Source organism: Montipora foliosa, chromosome 4 (assembly GCF_036669935.1).
Source record: "Montipora foliosa isolate CH-2021 chromosome 4, ASM3666993v2, whole genome shotgun sequence".
NCBI classification, from domain to species: Eukaryota; Metazoa; Cnidaria; class Anthozoa; order Scleractinia; family Acroporidae; genus Montipora; species Montipora foliosa.
In genome coordinates this window covers 23,985,599-24,008,066 of record NC_090872.1, presented here as the reverse complement: position 1 = coordinate 24,008,066, position 22,468 = coordinate 23,985,599, and the positions used below count along the sequence as shown (strand labels likewise).

The 22,468-nt window shown below is 39.1% G+C and overlaps 2 protein-coding genes across 19 annotated transcripts in view; one reads left to right on the top strand and one right to left on the bottom strand.

The window, feature by feature from the left end:
- The first annotated feature begins 5,396 nt into the window (after positions 1–5,396).
- Positions 5,397–9,392, top strand: LOC138000374 (uncharacterized). Its single transcript, XM_068846735.1, has 3 exons — positions 5,397–5,734; positions 8,084–8,185; positions 9,255–9,392. Exons 1-3 carry the CDS (start codon positions 5,471–5,473, stop codon positions 9,384–9,386), a joined length of 498 nt encoding a protein of 165 aa, XP_068702836.1. The 5' UTR covers positions 5,397–5,470; the 3' UTR covers positions 9,387–9,392.
- A 1,131-nt stretch (positions 9,393–10,523) lies between these two features.
- Positions 10,524–22,468, bottom strand: part of LOC138000373 (histamine H2 receptor-like) — a 30,010-nt gene continuing 18,065 nt past the window's right edge. For 3 of the 18 annotated variants that reach the window (XM_068846718.1, XM_068846717.1, XM_068846720.1), the window contains 2 exons: positions 20,223–20,372; positions 10,524–11,637 (listed from right to left, as the gene is read on the bottom strand). In XM_068846718.1, coding sequence (XP_068702819.1) covers positions 10,531–11,547 — 1,017 coding nt within the window. In that variant the 5' untranslated portion in view covers positions 11,548–11,637; positions 20,223–20,372 and the 3' untranslated portion in view covers positions 10,524–10,530. Of the gene's footprint in view, positions 11,638–16,814; positions 16,926–18,262; positions 18,486–18,710; positions 18,917–20,222; positions 20,373–20,478; positions 20,497–20,552; positions 20,714–21,945; positions 22,122–22,468 lie in introns of those variants that run through there. The other 15 variants (XM_068846732.1, XM_068846734.1, XM_068846725.1 and 12 more) reach the window with 14 other exon arrangements.

Genomic DNA, 22,468 nt, shown 5'->3' with positions numbered 1-22,468 from the left:
GCAGGTTCTAAAGACGTGGAATCATGCGAAAACGGGGAGACAAGCGACAAGGGTCAAGCAAAGAAGACTTGTGCGTCGAACTGCTTAGCTTTCCTTCGCGGTGCTTTTGGTTTCCTTTTGTTTCCGTTTGTTTTTCTGCTCACACTTTTGGCAGCTTTGGTGTGGATAATCCTTTTACCAGGTACAGTACGCCTTTACGAAGTACTGATCTATTTCTTTATTTTCTAGCGCGCGCGTGGTTGTTTAGCGTCGCGTCTTAGGCATTCGGGAAAACGTCAACTGAAAACTCAAAGAAACTTGTTTGATTTTGCTGAGCTTATTTATTGCCTGTTGTTTACCGATATAGAGCAACTTCTCAAACAAGAAGGAAGTTAGAATAAGAATTTTTATGCTTTAGTAGCAAGTTTGGCGTTTGCCGTAATTGCTCCACTTTCTTTTAATCGTCTCTTGGAGACGCGAGGGTTGATCATTTAAGCACAGTAGATTGACGGCCTGGTAAATAGATAAATAAGAGACCCATTTCGGCTTCCTCGACCTTTTAAGGCAAGTTCGTTTTAATTTTCTCCTTTCGGCATTTCGCTATATATTTATACGTTTTCGCCGTCGAAAAATCCTTTATTTCATTAGTGGATCCTTTTGTTCGCTTCTGATGTTATGCTAAATACATTTCAATTATATTATGAACAGCGTTATATAGCTCTTCACAGCTTTCACCGTGCAGCCGGTTCGTTAATTCCGAAAAACATCATACTTCTTTTCTTTTAACGTTCGATGTAAGCCAATTCGTGCTTTTTAATGGCACAAAAGTATTTGAATATTATTTATAAATGAGATCCGCCCCTAAGTGAAAGGTAAAGTAGCTATTGTTAATTTTTTTTATATCAAATGCATTAAAATACCTTTTAAGTCCAACATCGACAACATCTAAACGTGGCGTACAAATACTTAACGTTTTTTTAATTTACCAGTTCTCGACAGAAATTTTAATTCCATTCCTCGTTTACATATCAGCCTGGTCAAGCCGTAAGATACTGGTTCAGTTTTTCAATCACACGAAACCAGCTGTTATCACTTCAACCGCAAATGTGGCGTTTATTGATCTTTGTTTCTAAGTGTATTCGCCCCATTTCACTTTGTTAATACATCGTTTATGTTTCGTTTCAGCTAAATTTTGTTCGCCATGCTGTATTCCATTGTTTGATTGGTTGGTTGTGCTATTGATGTTGCCAGTGAAGTTTTATCGTTGGGTACTGGGACAAGACCAAGCTGAAAATAAATAAATAAATAAATACACAAATAAACACAATTTACATTCAAAGGCTTTTATCGGCATTATTTGACTGCAGCCCTGTCTTTTTTCGAATGGTTGCTGGTGTAGTATTCTTTTCAATTCAATTCAATGCAAGCAGAATTCTTTTGAATCATGTTACACATGAAGGATGTTACTAAGGTCGTGTTTTATTGGGATCAGCCGTTTCAACCGAAACCGGTTTAGGTTAAAGGGGTTGACGTTTTCCAATAGCATACTTTTCCAACCATTTTTGGTTAAAACGCAGTCACTCCTGGGAATAGTCATTACCAGACTCCGCGGGGTAAACCTGGCGGCTGCTGACCGTGCTCGTGCTGTTCTCTTTTGTACTCTCGGAAGTCTTAGAAGAAGATGTCGTAAAAAATGAATCAGAGGATGAACTTGAAGGATTGGCAACCTTGTTTTTAGAGAATGAACGGACAACTGCGGTTAGAATTTGTGGATTGGTAGAAGAAGTTGTAGCAAACTTGTCAGACGATCGTTTCAAATGTAATTTTCGTTTGAGCAGAGGCACATTTGAGTGGCTGATGGAGTCTTTGAAAAACTGCCCTGAGCTGATTCCTCAGAATATCGGTAAAGGAGGAAGAGCCGCTATGCCTTTAGAGAAGCAGCTGTTGCTTGCTCATGAACTTCTCGGAAATCAAATTCCTTTCAAGTAGAAATTAATATTCGGATCATGTATTTTCACAGATTTTGTTGTCATTCTGTTATCATTAGTCAGTGTGTAATCGTTTGAATACAACATTGAAACATATTCATGCCAAAAAAAATGCAATATTTACATGTGTTGATAATTGAACAAAATAAAGCTTATTTCGTAAAAAAAATGTATATAAAACAAGAGGCAGCTTTTGAGGAACATCGAGGATTTCGTTGTGTCTTAGGTGCTATTGATGGCTGCCTTATCCCCATCAGTGTACCGCGATTCTGCTCAGAGAATTATGTCAATCGCAAAGGATGGCATTCTGTGAACTTGCAGGCTGTGTGTAACCGTGACATCAAGTTTATAGATTGCTATGCAGGCTGGACAGGGTGTCCATGATGCGAGAGTTTTGAGGAACTCTCCACTGTTTACGGATGCCACTGCTGACCCTAACCTGCTTTTCCCAGGGAACAGGTATATTCTTGGAGACTCGGCGTATCCTTTAGCAGATTGGCTTCTCACCCCTTATACAGATAATGGTCACCTCACCCAAGCTGAACGTAACTACAATTTTGTATATTCTAGTACAAGAATGGTCATTGAAAGGGCATTTGGTCTGTTAAAAGCCCGTTTCCGACGCCTCCATTTCCTTGAAATGGACAGTTTGCATGACATTAGATGACATTGTGAAGGTCATCATTGTTGCGTGCACTTTGCACAATGTTTGTTTAATGTGTGGGATGATTCTTTCGAAGAATATAATGATGAAGAAGAAGTAAACAGTTTTCAAAAATACCCTTGTTGGGCTGTGACTCAGTATTATTTGGGCTAGGTTCAATTTCAGTCAAAACCAAGGAGTAAAAATCAACCTGAGAAACAGCAATGCAAACTTTTTTGAGCGACCTTGTGCCATTCGGCTGCAAACTTCGGTTCATGCACCTGGTACAATGTGATTAACAATTTTACGCATTCGTCCGTACACCGCATAAAATGATCTTCGTTTGTGACGGAGCAACTTGGTACAGCTTCTTGTTGTTGTTCACTTAGGCCTATTTGTATCCGTTGCTCAACATCCAGCGTTTGGTACGCGGACGCCATCTTTCTTGATTACAAAGAGCGTCACGCGAGCAGTACAAATTTCGCAACTAATCACGCAAAGAGCAGCTTTTAAGAGCCCGCGAAAATTACAGGGGTTGTTACCAATGTTTTTTCGACCGTTTCAACCCGTTTTGATGCGGGTTGAAACAGTTGAGCAACTAAACCAACCGAAAACGGTTTTTTGCCAATAGAACACGAAAAAACTCAATCAACCTGTAATGGTTGATCGCAATAGAACACGACGTAAGACTTAGAAAGAGTCGATCCATGAGCACCCTTTATGAAAATGGTAAATAAGGGCGATTTCCGCCAAAATAGGGTTTCCTCGTCCCTGCAGAAGAGACTAGTAATATTCTCGGTTGGCAAAACACTCAATTTCCGCAGCTCAAAAGCGCTGGCTAACATCTCCATTCAGCAGCTGGTAATTATGCATTTATGATAGATCGTGCTAGCAGAATTTTTGGTATAATTTGTGAAGACTAACATGACTTTTCCCATGTTTAAAAAAATAGCACTGCTAGCATAATTCGTATATTTTAATTTATCATCATCGGATCAGTTCTGCGAGGCATGCTGACTCGACCCAAACACACTTTGACGGTCTTCGACTGTTTTAGCAGTATTCAATCCATCAATAGACGTTAGTTTAAGAGGGTAGCGCGTGAAAGCATGGTGAACTGACGACCCTGTGGCTCTCTATAAAATAAAAACTTAAAATATACAAGTTGAATAGCGCACTTAGCCGCGGGAAGCTGAGAACGAGAACCACTCTAGGTGCCCAGCCTCTAGCGGCTAAGAGAGTGGGGCAGCTCTGGGAACAAGAATGGGTGCCCTGCTCACAACATGATCTCTTCTAGAAATTGACGGTTATCGTATAAATCGTAATTAATTTTGCTTTGAATTTACTACTTTCGTTAATTTTGGACACTGCGTCCCAGGACATGTGGTAGCAGAGAAAATAAGGAAATAACAAATTTTATTATATGACTAGCTCCGTAAGCGGCTGCAAGATGAACCAAATCCCGCGCTGTGATTGGCTGCCGGAGCGGGCAATATGGAGCTTTCTTGCCCGCTCGGGATTTCTCACTTGGTCCCGCAAGATTAAAGATCATTTTTTGGTGTTTTAACTCATATAATAAATCCTTTATTGACCAAGCTTGTTCTGTCAAGATGGCTGGATATTGGACTCTCTCTTTTTTTTTTTGGCATGTTTTTGGGCCTCTGCTTCGTCTCGGTCCCTAAACACGCAAAAAACGAACTTGGCCAATATCGAGCCATCTTGACCGAACAAGCTTGGCCAATAACCCATATATGTCCGTGGATTGGATTGAGCCCGGATCTTCTACTCTATAGGAAGCGCTTCTTTCCACCTCACCGCTAAAAATAAGGACACCGAATTAAAAAAAAAAACATTTATTTAAGTCTCCCATAGAATATCGCTGCTGAAGAATTATTAGGCCTAAGCTAGATTAATAATGTAGGCCTTAGCTTTGATTTTAAAGTGTTTAGATTTGTCGTGAAGTTTGGAAACCGACCTTTTGCAGTGTTTAATATTGTTTGTTGCCGAGTGATGATACAGCTGTAGCAAATAGTGTTTAAAAATACTGCCCCCGAGCTGTTAGCGGTGTGGTGGTCAAGTGTTTAGGTGACTGGTTAATCAAAATTCCTAAAAACTAAAAACTATAGGACCATTTTTCATAATCCATATCACGCTTTCAGTCTTTTATTAATAAATTAACGATAATAGTAAATTCAGAGCAACTTACTAATTAATGATAATCGTTAATTCAAGGTAGAGAATGGGTTCCCTTCTCAAGTACCAGGCTACTATTGGTTATCGATTTGGTTGAAACATTTTGCAGTATTCAACGCCAGAAAAAGAATCACAAAAGGGGAAAATATCCTTTAATTTACCGAAGACAGTTTGTGAAAGTCGTTTGTTTAAGTCTGGTAACTGTATTCACTTCTCTTAATGCTGTTTAATTACCTCCCCCTCCCCCACCCATTGACATATACTGGAGGGGGACGGAGGAAATTTTAAAATTGCAGGGAGATTTTTCGTGCGGGGCCCAAAACAACTTTCCTCTCTCTTAACGAGAATTACTGAGCAGTCTTTCGGCATAACAAAACTTTAGAATTGCATTGATCAAGCATGGTCTCTTAACTAGAAATTATACTCTTAATTCTTTCCCTATTCACTGCTTTTTTCTTAGGATGATTCCTATCACATTACCCACGAAATGAAGTGGTTCTGCTTTCATCCCATACTATTTCCAACCCCTCCTTCCTCTATCACTGCCGATAGTTTAAATTTCAATGTACGTGGAGACGGCATGGGAATTTCATATATTTTCCCAGCTGAGTCTCTCAACCTGAACTTCGAACGAAGAAAGAGAACACTGAAACACTTATTCTAAATCATGAGGGTTATTCTTGCCATAATTGTTATTGGTCTCGCCTCAGAAGTGTACCCGCATCGTGTCGGGGAGAGTAACCAAGGTGAAGCTGTGAAGGGCGAAGGAGACTTTCAGCTAAACCGCGAATACAGGGAAGGCTTTGAAGACCACGACGCAAATTTTGTCGAGGATGAGAAATTCGATGATGATGGTGATGATGATGATGATGATGATGATAATGATGATGATGATGATGATGATGATGACGAGGATGATGGCCGTAGAAAGGTACTTAATATTTCATTTTAAAGATTTTGAATTGGATTTGTAATGAGCGGAAACCATTTGAAGGGAGGCGAGGGCCAGCTAGCTATCGTAGGCAAGGCGAGGGTGGCGGCTCTTAGTAGCTATAGCAAGCAACTTCATTTCCAAAATGAAGCAAGATTGACTGCGTCTTTTGCTTTGGTTTATTATAAGTTCAATATCTGATCAAGCACGACCCGACTTGTTCAAGGAGAAAAGTGATTTTGGAAACATATTCGTTGTCAAATTTGCCTTAGATTAAAAATTAACTCCGTTCGAAGGCTTTTCTTCGATATTCATAACCACTTCGACCATTTAGACGATTGTAACAAAAAATTAAATCCAAAAATTCAAGTTCATTTTTTCGATTGAGCGCATCTTAGTCAAATAACGTCTATATACTTACCTTCCGTTACTACAACAAAAAGGATTTCAAATAAATTTATTAAAGCTTCACGTTCCGTGAACGAAATCGAACAAAGGAACTCTACACTGTGCGGAGATAAATTTCTACGCAATAATTTACTGGGAAAAATAATCTTTCATCTTTTAAGACAAAATTCCAAGATTTGACACGAACGTTTGTTCGGCAACCAGCAGAGCAAACATAAGCAAAGGAGGATAATTGCAACGAGATTGCTTTTCTCTCTCTTGGTAAACAAATGTATTTGAAGTGTACACTGTCAAGCTAAGCTGGCCAATTGTAGTGCGAGTACCTAGAGTATGAAAGTTCGATTAATGAAATAAGTACTTTAAGATGAAATATGCTTGTATTCTCTAGGGATAAATACGGTGGCCCACAATAGTAAAACACAACTCAATATTGAGCTGGATACACTACAATCTTTCGCTACTGACACAATTTTTCACGGAACACAACAATCATTTGCGATACAAAACAATTTTTCATAGAACACAACAATCATTCGTGATACAAAGTAGTTACGTAGAACAGAACAGCGTTTCACGATGCAAAACTAAAATAGTAGCCCCGTAACTTTTGTAATCCTGTAATTTCGGTAACCCCGTAACTTCTGTAACCCTCCAATGGTTTATCATTTGGCCGTTAAATAGAGGTGCATTTGCACAAAAAAAAGGGTCTTTTCCGACACTTCACAGCTAAGCGGCAGCTTTTCTCGTGTCATTATAAGTGGTGTCTTGATGGAGAAGATAAACGTCATGAACCTTGAATATCCCATATGTTAATCCTCTACCTGCAACTGACAGAGAACTTTGGGAAAATGCTCAGTCGTTAGAGCGGCGGCGATCTAACCCGAAGGTAGTGGGTTCAATTCCCACCCTGGGCACATGGTTTACATGGGTAGAAAATAGCACTTCACATTACCCTCCAATAGTTAATTCTGTTGAAACATAAGTGAGACACGGCCAACGTTTGCAAAAACGTAACCCTTCCTAGGCCTAATCTTTAGTATAAAAAATAAAAAGCCGATGCGGTTTTAGGACTTGTTTCGAGGCAAATTTTCATGTTTTCTGGGCAATGAAACATGATATTTCTGCAAAATTCCACACGAAATCATCCACCGAAGTCATATTTCTCCACCTCGTTCCTTCGATCAACCATATTGTTTTCTTATTTAGCTTGGTAGCTCCGGCTTCTAGTTACTAGGCCATTATTTTGATAATTTTATTAGCATTTTGGGTGTTTTCATCTTTCCGAACAGCAACTTCCCTGCTTTCCTGCCCTATTTTATTTTCTCCTTTTGTACGTCAAACGTTTATTATCTACCGTGCGTCTCCTTGGCTTCGATTTTCAGCAAAAATCTGCCCTAGACCTGTAGTTTAAATTCACGAAAAAGCCAATAGATCTCTCCCAATTATAATTAGTACCCCGAACCGTGGTTATGTTGTCACGGTGCAGTGCGAATTGATTGAATCGCATGATTTCGCTCGACCAATGAGAGTACAAAAAGGCAGCTTTTACGATTGACAGGTTAAATTTTATCACCTCCCACTGATGGCCATGTGTAGCATGAAGCAACAAGGAGTATTTCTATTCCCCCCTGGATGGGATGCTACTCCAACGCAGGGCTACCCCCAGCATTAAATTCGCCGGTACCGGTACCCACATACACCCAGGTGGAGAGACGTACCGTGAGAGTAAAGTGTCTTGCCCAAGAACACAACACAAGGTCCCCGGCCAGGGCCCGAACACGAACTACTCAATCCGGAGTCGAGCGCACTAACCAAGAGACCACTGTACCTCCCACAGTGACTTAATATTTTGAGTTCTTATTGTTAGTCAAATGTACGGCAAAACACTCAATTTTTCTGAACGATGCAAAACATTACGTCGTTTATTTCTTCCTTGCACAGAAAAATTGCCGACTCAAGGAGACTAGAGAATGTTTATGGTGGACAAACCCTAGAAGATGCTTGAAAACGTTCGTGAGAAAATGCAAGCCTGAGAAAGTTTTGGTAAGTGTTGGTAGGATTGTCACATGTCGTGTCGTTTATCTCAACCATAATTAGTAGTTAGTATGTCGCAACCCATTAGTTGTCATCAGGCTCAGTGTTGGCGCAATGGTGAGAGCGCTCGACTCACACCAATGCGGCTTGGGTTCGATTCCCAGAATCGGCGTCATCAGTGGGTCGAGTTTGCTGTTTGTCAACTCTTCTCCCGTAACTTTTTCTCTGAATACTCCGTCTTTGATTGAATTTGCTTAAATATCGATACATTTTTCGACAGAGGTCAACATATACCATTCTTTATTTCATTTCTGAAAATGACACATTTCCACAATTTTAATATTGACCTAGTAGTAAGGCATGACAATAGACCATTTTACAGTTCTGTGCTTAGTTATCAGGCCAACTCCATCCTCGCTTTTATTCAAAGGCCGGGTAACTAAACACAGACAAGAGTGTATGAAGGTAAGAGAGGTAATCCCTCATATTGGCCCTATTCCCATCGTAATCCCTCTTAGGTTATTTTTAGATCTCATGCGAGATTCGGTATTCCCACGAGGGTTAACTGATAGCCAATCATATGTCCCCATTTTTACGAACGACGCGAATTATTGCGTGGCAATTCGCTCAGCTGTCAACATTGGTAAAAATGAGGACATATGATTGGCTATCAGTAAACCCTCGTGGGAATACCGGATCTCGCAGAAGATCTAAAAATAACTTAAGAGGGATTACAATGGGAATAGGGCCAATATGAGGGATTACCTCTCTTACCTTCATACTCTCTTGACACAGCACACAAAAAGTTTTACACGCTGTTCTTAGGCTTAATTAATAAGGAACCCAGCACCGTGTGACACGCTGTCATATGTATGAAAAGTAGCATGAATCTCATTGGGCAATTGTCGACTGGGCCTAGTTTTAATGGTCTAGTTTCCACCGATCTCATATAGCTTAGTAGGAGAGCATCCGAGCTAGAAATCGGTGGGTCATAGCTTTGACTGTTGCTGGTGAATATCCCCGAATCACCATACTGGCGTCTCTTCGTTAAAATATACTTTTTTTTCGCGTCATATAGAGAATGTGTATCAAGAAGTTGAGATCTTGTGCGCCGAGAAAAGGACCATCATCGCGCAAAACTCGGAGAAAGTGCTTACGAATGTACAAGAAATGCGTTGGACATGGAGAAGGATCTGGAATAGCAGGGTAGTGCTGTTGGACAAACGGCCGTAAATACGTTGTTAAGCGTTTTATTGTCAAATGATTAATTGAAAGGGAAATAAATAGATACGATGTTGGCAACGTTTTCGAGGCCTTCTGAAAGCTCTGTAAAATCGATAGCCCAATTTCCGATTTACTGCATGCCTCAGTTTCAAAGCGAGTCCTGGTGCACAACCATTCAAATGGGTTGGGTATTCTTGTGCAAATCAAACTCATTTCCCTTTCAACATTTGAGCACCAAGACTCAAGACAACGGCCCAATGAAAGCCATGCGCAGTTCAAAGACAAATCTCGGTATACTGTCTACCCTTGACCGTGAATATTTATGATGCCCCGTGCGAAACCCCCTCTTTTTGCATAATAAGCCTCCAGTATAATTTATGCCTCTGTTTCAAAGTGAGGTCAGGTGCGCTATTTCTGACATGGTAATTAACTGTGGTATGAATAAATCTTAATTATTTGACTTAAAGTTAGAATTTTAACTGATTCACATATGCCACGCACACAGAAGGAAATACACATGTGAAGTATCGCAAAGCGATGCAATCGCGAGGGAAGATAGGCGTCAGCTTGCTCGCCATTTTTGAAAAATCACACCAAATGCGCCCCCGTATCTTACATTCCTACGTGTGATGGTCGCCTACATTACTTGAGTTTGTCTTTGAGCAAATCAACGGCATGAGAGAATTAGATCTGGGCCGTGCCTTGTGTGTAGAATTTTACTATCATTGGTCTATTTTACAAGACAAAAGTGAATGTTAACATGCCAAAACAATGTCAATAACACGTCAATGCCATATATGGCTTAAAATTCCTTGCTGTTGAATTACTCTTCGACTTTTACTGAGAATGATGAGCGATCATCTGAAGAATCTGTTAGGACAGCTAGTTTGGTGATGAAAATATTCGAGTTCTCTTTTTCTTGCTCTTTTATTGGTGTTTTCCTATGATAAATGGGAACCATGGCGAAGACGTTTCAACGTATTGAAAAAGCGAGACAAAAGCCCACGTTCCGCGTAACCAGCCGTCAGCTCTTCGAATCCAACCACTGATCAAGAGAACGTTGGCTCACGTCTGAACGTCATTTGCATTTGCCCTGTATGTAAGAACCATTAACCACGTCTGATACACATTTACACTAGACTACTCATAATCATAACCAGATCCGACCTTCCACCGTATCTTTCTGAATGTTTAAAAGTGAACAAAGCTTCCCAAGCTTTCCTAAAGTCCTCCTTGCCGAAGATGTAAATGCACGGATTTAAAAGCGACGACAAGAACCGAGCATACCCTAACACGTACTCAGCCCAAGAGGGCAGGAAGAAATCCTCTTCTTCATATTGTTTGTAACGAAGGAGAAAAAACGGAAGCCAACTCACGACATAAGTTGAAAACATTGCAAGAAAGATAGTTATTGCCTTCCATTCTCTTTTCCTCCATTGGCGTTGCTCATGAAACTCTGCGGGAACGTTGACAATTTGAAGCCGATTCTGTCTTCGGATTTCACGAAGTATTATTGAATACGTGAAAGCCATGAAAGCCACTGGTATAGCGAGATATACCACGAAACAGGTTACATTGAAAGCGAATTCTTGATTTCTGTATTCTTCTGCGAGGAATTTGCTCGGATCATAGCCAGTGGGTTTTTGCCAGCACAGCTGAAGCAATGAAATCAAAAGCGAGCTAATCCACACAAAACCCAGAGCGATGTAACAGCGCCGTGCGGTTACGATTTGAGGATACCTGAGCGAAAACATGATCGCTATGAAGCGATCGGCGGTGACAGCTAGAATATGCGACAAAGTCAGAAATGAGGTGAACATCCAGATGTAAATAGTTGAAAAACACACCCCATGCTCTCGAAAAATGTTACAGGTTATGGCTACGGGAAGACTGACAAGTCCTGTAAGAAGATCGCTTGCAGCTAGCCCCATGAGGAAGAAATTAGTTGTTGTCCTTAAGGAACGCTTTTTGCCGACTAAGATGAAAACCATAGTATTTAGGACCACTATTATTAGCGCCAATAAAATCCCAACAATATCAGTTAGGGCATGAAAGGTAGGCGTGTATATCTCTTCGTCGTCTTCCTCGAAGGTATTATTTCCTGTTTCTTCTGTCCCCCTCAATATGGTTTGACCGGTTTGGTTCATTGTTGATTTGCACTGGAGACAAATGAATCCCTCACAGTAGTGGTTACAGCTTATCTGTAGTTCAGTGACTTAATTCTCACAGTCATTATTCTTTGTTAGAACATGAAAGAGAAAATGGCTCTGTTAATCAAATGGTCTTGATAACAGCAAATAAACTAGAATTCGTAAAAAATTGAAAACACCTTTGATTCTGCAGTTCACGTGCACAGTACAATACGAATTTGAACTGACTTACAGTCTTATGTACGTAAATAGATACATGTCAATAGAATTTCAAATTATCGTTAAACGTTACAATGCTGAGTTCTAAGAGAGGAATAGCGCATGTCTATTGATGTATATCTATTTCGAATTATAACGTACATAAGACTGTAAGTTTTACAATAGCTGCAAGATCTTCGCGCGCTCATTGGGGGTTTTGCTAAAAGCAGGCCCGCGGCCCAGCGGCCCGCAGCCCACGGCCCGCCACGGCCCAGCGGCCCGCAGCCCACGACCCGCGACGGCCCGGCGGCCCGGCGGCCCGGTGGCCCGGAGGCCCACACAGTTTTGTTGTCCAGCGGTAAATCCACGCGCATGCTCAGATTTGCATCGGGTTTAAGCGCGCAAATGAAAGTCGGTGAGTTTGAATTTTACCATTTTGATAATCATTTCAATCCTTTTCGATCCTTTCTTTCGTTGCATGTTGCTAAGTGAAAAATGTTGCCATTCTCTGTTGTTTTCGTCTGTTTACAACAACAAACAGAAACAAGGATTCTAGGGGAGTCAGGGTGGTTTAGTGGTCATCAACCGTGCCTCCCACCTCTGTGACCCAGGTTCAACTCTGGTCTCGGGTCGTATGTGGGCTGAGTTTCAGGCGATCTCAATCTGACTCCGAGGGTTTTTTTCCGGGTACTCCGGTTTTCCTCCCTCTCTCCACGGGCCGCCGGGCCGTCGCGGGCCGTGGGCCGCGGGCCTACTTTTGGCAAAACCCCGCTCATTGGCTAGTTTTTGTTGTCAATAAGCGGACATACACAAATTTATAATTTATGCGATAATGTCGCGATATTGCTAGCGTCAAATTCACCTTTATCACTCGGCGGCCATTTTGGAGTCCTTGGGGAATGAAGGCTTTGTCTTTGCATTGTCTTTGCCCGTCCAGCCTCGCATTGAACGAGAGGTTCGACGGGCAAAATCTTTTGTTTGAACATTGAGTGATATGGGTCTATTGAAGTTTCTCGCATTTTTGTCTCGCGTTCTTCTCGTGTTTTGACTTAATTTTGACCCCTCTGCATTTTGGCTTTTGTAAAAAACAGATTGATGTCAGTTTTTCATGCGTCTGTCCTGTTATTGAAAATCAATTTCGTCATAACATTGTCAAAGTACAGTAGTCTGCGGATCCACTAGGCTATCGCGGCTGTATCGCCTCGTGGATCTACAACTACTTTGAAAATGTTATGACGAAATTCATGATCAATAACAGGACAGACGCATGAAAAACTGACATCAATTTGTTAATTGTAACGTCCACTTACAATGGTCGATCGAACATGTATTGCAGAATCAACGATTTTTTTTTGCGAATTATGTTAATCAATCACTGTTTTTACAAGTATGAAAGGAATGAAGAATGTCAGGTACTCTAAGCTTTTTGAATACAAATCCCTTCTAATCTTTAAATATCTATTCACCGAACAGAGCTTTTTTCGGTTGATATTAGGGGCGTAAAGTTCTAGTATGGCGAGGGTCAACGAAATCGTCATGGAAACTGCAAATTCACCCTTAACTGATTTTTGTGATTCTCCCATTTATTTCAACTTCTAAAAACGAGCCATGATCTATCCCGTAACTCGGTTTAATTGGTAGGATCGGAGTTCAGAGTAATAGAGCAATTAGAAATTTGCCGTTTTGTTCTGACGTTTTTAAATTTATAGAAGTTCAATTTTGTGTTGCAAATTTGCAGAGAAAGGAAAACAATTGTTCAAATCCTTGACAGTTAAACTTGCCGAGCAGAGCCACTCTTTTGCACCATAAATTCTTCCGACTCGAAGCCTTTAGTTGAAGTCGCCGTCGTGGGTTCAGGAGCTACGATGGCTACGGCGACGAATACGTCACTTCAAAATATAACTTTGAGCTGTTTTAACTCAGGTGAATTAAGGCCTGGGCCCAGATCTTTTTTATGAAAATAAGCGAGGGGGTGGTCTAACTATTGATCCATTTTATATAGCACGAACTAACTTTGGAAATCGTTAGCAGCGATAAGATGTGAAACCTTAACTGTTACATAGGATGATATATTATCACTTGACATGTCAAAGTTATTTTTAGCAAAGAAATCTTCACAGCCAAACGGCAACACTTTTTCATGGCATTTTCTGGTGGCTGGATTTACCTTTATGATGTTAACACCGTTGGGTACATCATTTCTGTGCTTGGACATTTGAAGATAATTTTTAAATAAAGGTCCAAAAAAGAAATCACTTTCCATAGGGGACTGGGCACTAGTACAAAAATGCGGTATATTTCCAAAACTAAAGACATATTTAGCGAAGGCCAAGCACATTTCGCTTTCTTTTACCATTTTGACTAATCTAATGGTAGCTAAGTGAAATCAATTTTAGTATAAACTATTGCCGCTTTTTTAATTTGAGTTTTGTGGCCGTAACAAGTCACGTGTCCTCATTTGCATATGTCATCCACATGAATATAAATACTTTTGTGACGTTATGAGTATGCGAAAGTCTTAGGTTGTTATTACTAAACCGTCATGATTATTCCATCTTGCAATTATTATACAATATGGGCGAAGTGTCCAATAACTGGACACAGATCGGATCACGAAAAAATAACAACAAACAAAAAATAAAACTGAATCAAACGTGAATCAAAGTCAATGTATTTCTCCCAGCAGCTCCCCGTGCCACACCGCATCCTAAGCTATTGTTTGACCTTTTGAAGACCTTTTTTGTAAGCCAATCGCTCGCAAATGCTACATCTCTTCCTTTACACTCTTCTATCTCTCGTCCAAAAACGTGTTTTATGGCTGTTAGCAACTTCGGCGCCAGAAGAAAAATCATTTGAAACCTGTCACTTCCGCTTAAATTTTCCCACCCGGGCACAGAAGATAGTCAAATGCCCGGGGTTTGCCCGGGATGGGGGGGGGGGGGGGGGGAAGGGAATGTTGAAGTTTCCATTTGATCGGCGCATTATTTCAGAGTTCACGTTTTGAATTTGATTCAAGCTTAATTTTTGATTTGTTATTAATTTTCCGTGGTCCGATCCGGTCCGATCCAAATTTTGTCGGGGCCGCGCAAAACAAGAATATTGTCGATTAAAAGAGGAAAAATCACCGTATCGATGTCGAATAGATGTGAACCTTTCATTTTCTACTTTTACTCTGAAACCGCGCTGATGAAATCATCGCGATCGCGAAAGACTTACGATAGCCTGGCCAGGAGTTACATTTCGTCGACGCGGTCGTCGTAGATCTTAAAGTCCCTAGTTTCTGGTTTAAAAGCCGGGACAACGAACAGTCCCAAATATAGTAGAAGAAATTGACTGATTCAAGGTTTTTTTTTTTTTGATGATCATTCAAGCCAATGAATTCAATGAAGCTAATAACATTTTACTTATGCCTGAACGAGAAAACCGTATCTCAGAGTCGATGGCCGACTAGATTTTATTTTTTTGTTCAGTCTGGCCTGGCGGTGGAATCAGATTTATCCTGTAATCAATAAGATGGTAACGGGGAAATCTTTGTTTACATTTTTGCGTCATTAACACAAGACTATAGTCTGCCAAGAATAAAGTACTCAATATTGAAATTACATTGCATATTGAGTCATCCCTGAAGATTTTAACCTGATGTACCAGATAATCTCTGAGCAACGATTCTGCTTTGAAAATACAACATTTTTACAAAGTATATAGGGAATCATTGGCGCCTTCGCAACCCAAGATTATCAGTTTTTGATGGCTAATAACTTGCTCGTTATCAAAGCCAAAAGACTTAAAACTGAAGATCGGTTTAACTAAGTTTAACAAGTTCTTTTGCCTTTTAAAGTCATGTTGTAAATAGCATGTTGCCTTCATTGTAAACAATGACGTCAGCAAAGATTTTCTCATTTCTTACGGTGGTAAACGAAATGAAGAGACGAATTTTTCCGATTGTGACTCGGGGATACTCGGAAAAAGCCGAGTCATTCTTTGCAAGAGTCGAACCTTAGTTCGGCTAATTTCACCTGAAATAATCGGCTCCAACTGTCGCGTATGACTCAGAGGTACGTCTTCCGCAAACACCTCATTCCAAAATGGTCATCATTTTTGTATTCTTTTGTTTCCTTGCAAATTGGCCCTTTTGGCCTCGCTTTCAAATTAAAAACCATATTTAACCTAGAACGAGGTCAAAAGGGCCAATTTACAATCAAACAAACGAATACCAAAATGGCGGCCAATTTGGAATAAGGTATATAAAGTAATTAGAAGGCCGTATGTTCGACTGCTGCAAAGGCGCTCCCTCGTTTTCTTCGAGTGTGCAAGAGCCACCAGAAATAAAAGCACATTTCTTCACTTCACATTTTATTTTTTACGCCCTTTCTTAGCCTACGTCCTAGCGTATTACGTTAAAAATGACCCGTGAGAAATAAAATAGCAGTTAAGCTGTGAAAAACAAAAGAAAACAGACTGTGCACTGCTAAGATAAAGCATTACACTTGCGGCAAGACGTTTTTAATGACAGACCGTCCTGCTTTTTTGTTACATTGCAAATTGTGGAGTAATCATAATCCATAATTCATAATCCATTTTCATCGTCGTTTCATAAAGGCTTCGTTGAGGGTCGGCAAAACTTCTTCATAAAAATCAGGGTAAATTGAAACAAAAAAATCAAGGCATAATTGAAGCATCTCATTTAAAAAAAATGGAAAAAAACCCAGCTACTATCAAGTTGTAAGCTTGTATAGTTGAGAGCTCAAGTGCACGATTGGAATGATTTCTTTATAATACAGTTGTTTGGGGAAGTTAATTGTATTTGGAGCTACCTTTGGAGCTACCTTTGGGAGCTACCTTTTAGCAACATGTCAAATGTCAGGGCCAGTTTAGTTCTACAAAATGCCATGGTCATTCTTCTCAAAAAACGAAAACAAAAGGACAAAAAGAGCTATTCTACTTGGAAAATACGGTCGCTCGAGCGCAGCTGTTTAAAAGGAAAGTTTAGAAGGCCTTTATGTCATTCTGTTTTTAAAGACGCTTGTTTCCATAAATGTTCTTCTGATTTAAATCAATTAACCTACCTTTTCGAAGATATTTTTAACTTGTTTTTTAGCCTCTAGGTGTCTCAAGAATGTACGGCTTTATCTTGCCAAAGAACTGGCCTTAATTTCTCTTCTCAAGAGGTCTTTGCTCTGAATAAATTTGAAAGATACGTCGTGTCTCAACAGTGGATCTGCTATGACTATCGGGAACGATTCAGGAAATTAGGCTTCCTAAATCAGATGCTTCAAGAGCCAAGCCCTTTTATTGAAGCTAATGTGATATTGACAAAACCAAACTTCGTTATTGACAATTTTTGGCTTTCAGGTTATTAAATTTTAAGTAAAAATATTAAAATATTGACATAAAATGATTGTAACTTCAATCATGTTGTTGGTTATCCTTCCTACTCTTTTCCAACCTCCAAGACAGTGATATCATTAGATTTGAATTTTCAACATGACTTTGCAAATCAAGTAATTTAGGTTACCGTAATGATAACTTTCTGTTGATAAACATCAACATTAAAAAAAAACATCCAATTTTAATCTTGCAAATATGCATCACCGGTTCAATTGAATAAAGAAAAGAAAAGAAAAGAAAAGAAAAGAAAAGATTGACTTTTGTATGTTTGCATTTTCGTTAAAATGCTTAATTAATATGGCAATATCCCACGTTGTTGGCTTACAGAGGCAAAGAAAAAATTCGAAAGGTTCTAGAATATCTACGTGTTTCACGTGCAGCTCGCTTTTTTAGTTATACTATACGCACTCTTTTAGTGTTGGAGACAGCAAAGGATGATGTTCAGCTTTGGGGGGGAATTGAATTTGTGGTCACATGTTTGTAAGAAATCGCCTCAAGTACTCACTCGTTGGATAGCATGCACTCGATGTGGTTGTTATTCGAGCAGAAGGTTGCTAGTGATAAATTCTGAACAGCTTCTGAGACAATGCAATAACTCTTTTTAGAACTTGCGGCATACGCATTGAAAAACAGCACAAAATTAAACGGCCAAATGTCATTTAGTTTATTAAAATTCTGTAACTAAAAGGTTTAGTTCCTTTGTCGAAAGAAGAACAGTTTCTTTGTCTTTTGAGAGAGAAAAGCACAAACCCAGTTGATTTTAATTAGTCATTTGAAGATTAAATCCCTCCAGAAAGAAATTTAATCCACTTTGAACATGGACAGAAGATTAAATCCCTCCAGAACAAAATTTAATCCACTTTGAACGTGGACAGAAGAAAAAGTCTTGACCTTTTCGAATGTACGAACAAGGCTTCAATTTTTATGTCAACATTCTCTAAATCGATACCACGTTACTAAATAGAAAGATAAATATACATTCAGCGCTACAATTGTAGTATTGCATTCGTTTCACAAGTGAATGACTGAAATTACAACCATGCAAATTTGCGGAAGAGTGAGTGCATGGTTATTTTTCTTCCTTTTGGAAATGCCGAGGGGTGAAATAATTATGTTTACATCCTACCTCGTCGGCAAAGAGCTCGCTCGTTGAATTGTCGTTGTAAATACAATAGATCGGATGCTGATCTTTAGTTTAGTCATGCAATTGGCAAGAATATTCTTTCTTAGTGAAGTTGGATGGATGTTAGCAACCATAGTTTGTTTTGCACAACAATCCAGCAAAATTCATGAACATTGATTAAAGGGTAGATCCCTTCCTGAACCAATCAAGCCTCGAGAAAGGAATCCTTTTGGCAAAAAAGAAGAAAAACAAAAACCACTGTTGCACAGCTGATAAATTGTTAAGAAGAGGGAGATAACGATCAAATTATTGCGATTTCAGTTCCAAGGTTACAAATGAACATGTTACTATAAGCAGCGCCAAAAACTTGAACTCATTGTCAAGAAATGAGTACTAACTTTTCCGAAAAAAGAGTCTGAATGACGTGATAAACAGTTTAACAGAAATTCACCTTCAATACCTTCAATTGAAGACTGATGTTTTCCATTGAATTTCCTTCTCGGCTCAACCTGTCAAAACAACTACTGGAAAATCTCTGCATTTTGCAAGCAGACTGCTTCATATAGAGTTTGATTAATGGATGAGCTGAGAGAGCCACAAACTCGACACTTTAAGATCCGGCTTTAGAATCCGATTGAGTATAAAACATGCCTGACTCAATCAGACTGCGAACGTTCATAGAACAATACGCCTATTTGCAAAATATATCAATATTACAAATACAAAGTAACAGGAGACGAATTGCAGCCGACACAATCGGAAGTACACTTCACGGCTTTGAATTAAAAGAAATATGAATTTCAATTTTAATCAAACTAGAGGAGACATTCAATTTCTTTTAAGCAATGTTCAAATTGGTTGGAAACCTTCTGCGCAAATGACTTAAATCCTGTCTCGTGTCACAGGCGAAAAGTAAACATCACCTTTAGCTAACATTTTTTGACGTTAGATGTATTTTGGAGTTACCAAAACAGGATGGATGAAACAAAAAACGTGCCGTTTATTAATAGACTTATATCGGTCGTGATTCTATGGAACCTTTACATGCGGATCGTGGTCAGGGCATACACAATTTTTTTACTGAAGAACCGTCATTCGAGATCATCGGAAGACATATTACTTTTTTTAAATTTAAGGAGTTACTTATTCTCAAAGCAAATCTGAATTAAAGGCTAACTAATTTACATTATTCGCCTTGCTCTAAACTATTTTTTACGCTTTTGGAGCATCTTAAACGCAAGTGACATGTTAAAGGCTCGGTCATGTTTCAAAAACTAAGGCCCTTTAATACGTCGATAAAGTCCTTGATATTTTAGCGAAGATCAGATGTTGAAGATAAGACCAATTTTCTTAAAACAAATTTGCTGTCAAATTAAATGCACTTCACTTTTCTATTACCATAAGCTTTATTGGTGTGTTCTATGGGCAAATAAAGCGACTTGCTCACGTATTTTTGCTATTTGCTGCGAAGCAGTTTGATAACACATCACAACCGTTTTCAAGCCCATTTTGTGCTTAAAGATTCACCGCACACAAAACCTCAGCCTTTATTGTCAATTAAAAGAAATTTTGATCAAAACATCGGATTAAAAAGAAAAACTAAGGGAATTCAGAGAGCGAAAGCGGTTTTGATTTGACCGTCTGTCAATCTTTGAACACACGTTGAAAAAGAAAGCAGATGTTTTTTCTCGAAATTATATTGTTTTATTGCGGTCAGAAACAGTTTTCCTAAAACTCACCACTGCCGGCCTTCTAAAACAAAGAAAACGATAAAGGAAAGAATATATTGTTATTCAGTTTGTTGAAGACAATAATTTTCTTGCCAAGATCAGCCGGTTTGTGCAGTCTATGGGCCACGGCTTCTTCAGTAGAGAAAAAGCGTCTGATTTCGTGGCAAATTTTTGTACCAAGTCACACATGAGATAAATATATTGTGTACTGTACCGAAATACATATTTCTTACCTTACGTAATTCGGTCTTGGGAATCAAGTCAAAGGGTTGCTTTCTGGTGATCAGCTTTTTTCAATGAGTCAGGAACTAATTTCACAGAACAGTGCTTCAAGAATCGTCACAAATGTGTGTGATCTCGTTTAAGCGTGCGAAGAAAATCTTCTGAAAACATAAAAATGATTTTAAAATTTTAAAATGGAAACGCCGATAATACTTCATGGCCGACTAACGAAGGCCGAAAAATAGCTTACATAAAGCTGTAACGTACGAATCAAATGAATCACAACGCACTCTGTGATTCTTCATTAACTTTGCAAAAAAGGCAAATATATCTTTAGTTACCGTTTCATTCGGTCCATCGTTTTGTAGATGCAAAGCCACAGGACGGACAATCCTAATGGGGAACGCTTGGAAGATTTTTTGGTCTCACTCCAAGGAATTTGATTGGGCACAAATTCTATCAACAACAACCATTTCAGAATTTGCTTAAGTGCGCCTTTGTTGTCAGTGGTAGATCAGTACTCAAATTTATAAGACAGTCTTTTCAAACAGGATATCACCCCGCGTTAATGGTGAGATACGAAGTACCACACCGCAGGGCATTTCTCTTCGTATGTCATTGTCATGATAAAATTAACCATCATCTGGTATTCTTTGAAAAGCGAAATTCTAACGAACTCTAACTTTCCTGTAAACGCTGTCAAACTGAAGTGTAATTCAATCAGACATTTCTACGTTCGTGTATCGTCTAGAATCAGTATTGCTTATAAAATAAAGTCTACCGGGGTTGGCGTTCATTCATAATTACTTTGATAATTTTAGCCCCCTGGAGACCATTATATAACCCTTCTTAACTTTCAAATTTACATTGTGGCTGACGAAGTTCGGTAGATCCGAACGAAATATTCCATTTGTCTAGTCTTTTTAGTCTAAATTGTGCTCTGAGTTTTGAAAATTTTAATAGTTTTAATTACTTTGATAACATTTTAGGAGTCAAAAGTTGCTTAGTGGAGTAGGTTAAAGAAATTATATATTAAAATTTTAAGCCATTTATGCTGTTGTAATTAACTAATAGAAGCAAATGTTTATTTACAATAGTTAAATTTCTGTGTTTGTAGTTCAAAATACTTGTAAAATTCTCGGGGAGAATTTTGCAGATAAAAACAAATTAGTTTGCCGCCTCGATACTTGCGTCTGACAAAAATTGAAAATAGTCGATCGAAATCTATGATAGCCGACTTTTATGAGGATACATAAATTTAAATCATTTTAGGTTTTTTCATGGTACAATAAATGTATATGTATCACATTAACAAATGTGAATGTCTTTTGTATCATGCCTCCCTGTGCCAGTCATATTCAGTTTACACGCCGGCGGTTCTTGAAAGCTTTTTAATTCACCAGCACGATTTAGCGTAGATATGCATCGATTTTCTCTAGACTTGACTATAACATAACAGACTGAAGAGCTCTTTGTCGCTACCCTTATCACTTTTTTTATGACACAAGCTCAGAAAAGTCTCTTTTTGGCGACTCCGCGACATAAAGGAAAGAAAGAAAAATGAAAGTTTAATTTCAGAAAAAGTCAAGTTTTAGACGAATGTTTGAGTCATATTCCACAAATATGTATTTGCTCCACAAAGAATATAGTTAGCTGAGTGCATTACCATTTTGTTCAATATTTACATGCGCCAGGGTCAATAATTCTGCCGCCAAAAAATTATTTTGTGCTCACCGCTATACTGAAAGTACTCCTCTAAACTCCTTCATGTCCACGCCAAAATATCTGCGGTTACTCCATTCACTGAATTAAATTGATATCAAAGGGGTATGAAATCGCTCCCGCATAGCTTTGGTTGTAACTCTAGCAGACTACTCTAGCACCATAAAATTTGTCATATTTATCGCCGGCGGAAATCATTCGCCCAATTCGTTTTTATTTCCGCGGTTTATTTCTGTTTGCACATGCGCTGTTTTCAAAGAAAATACGTGCTTTAAATGCGTCACCATCTTTTAACAGCAACAATGAAAAATGTCGGAAAGTGCTAATCAATAACTGATAGATCACGCAATTTGCTTTCTCCTTTAAAACACTTCGTTTTCAGGTTAAGATGACAGACGTTTTCATTTCTCCCCTAACCGTTACCCTGAATGTCGTTCTTTCCCTGACCAACTTAAGACGGTCTGTAACGAGGTCACGTTTTTAGTTCAGATGCGGTATTAAACTTTCGTGTTCTTTGTTTCAATCAATTTTCTTT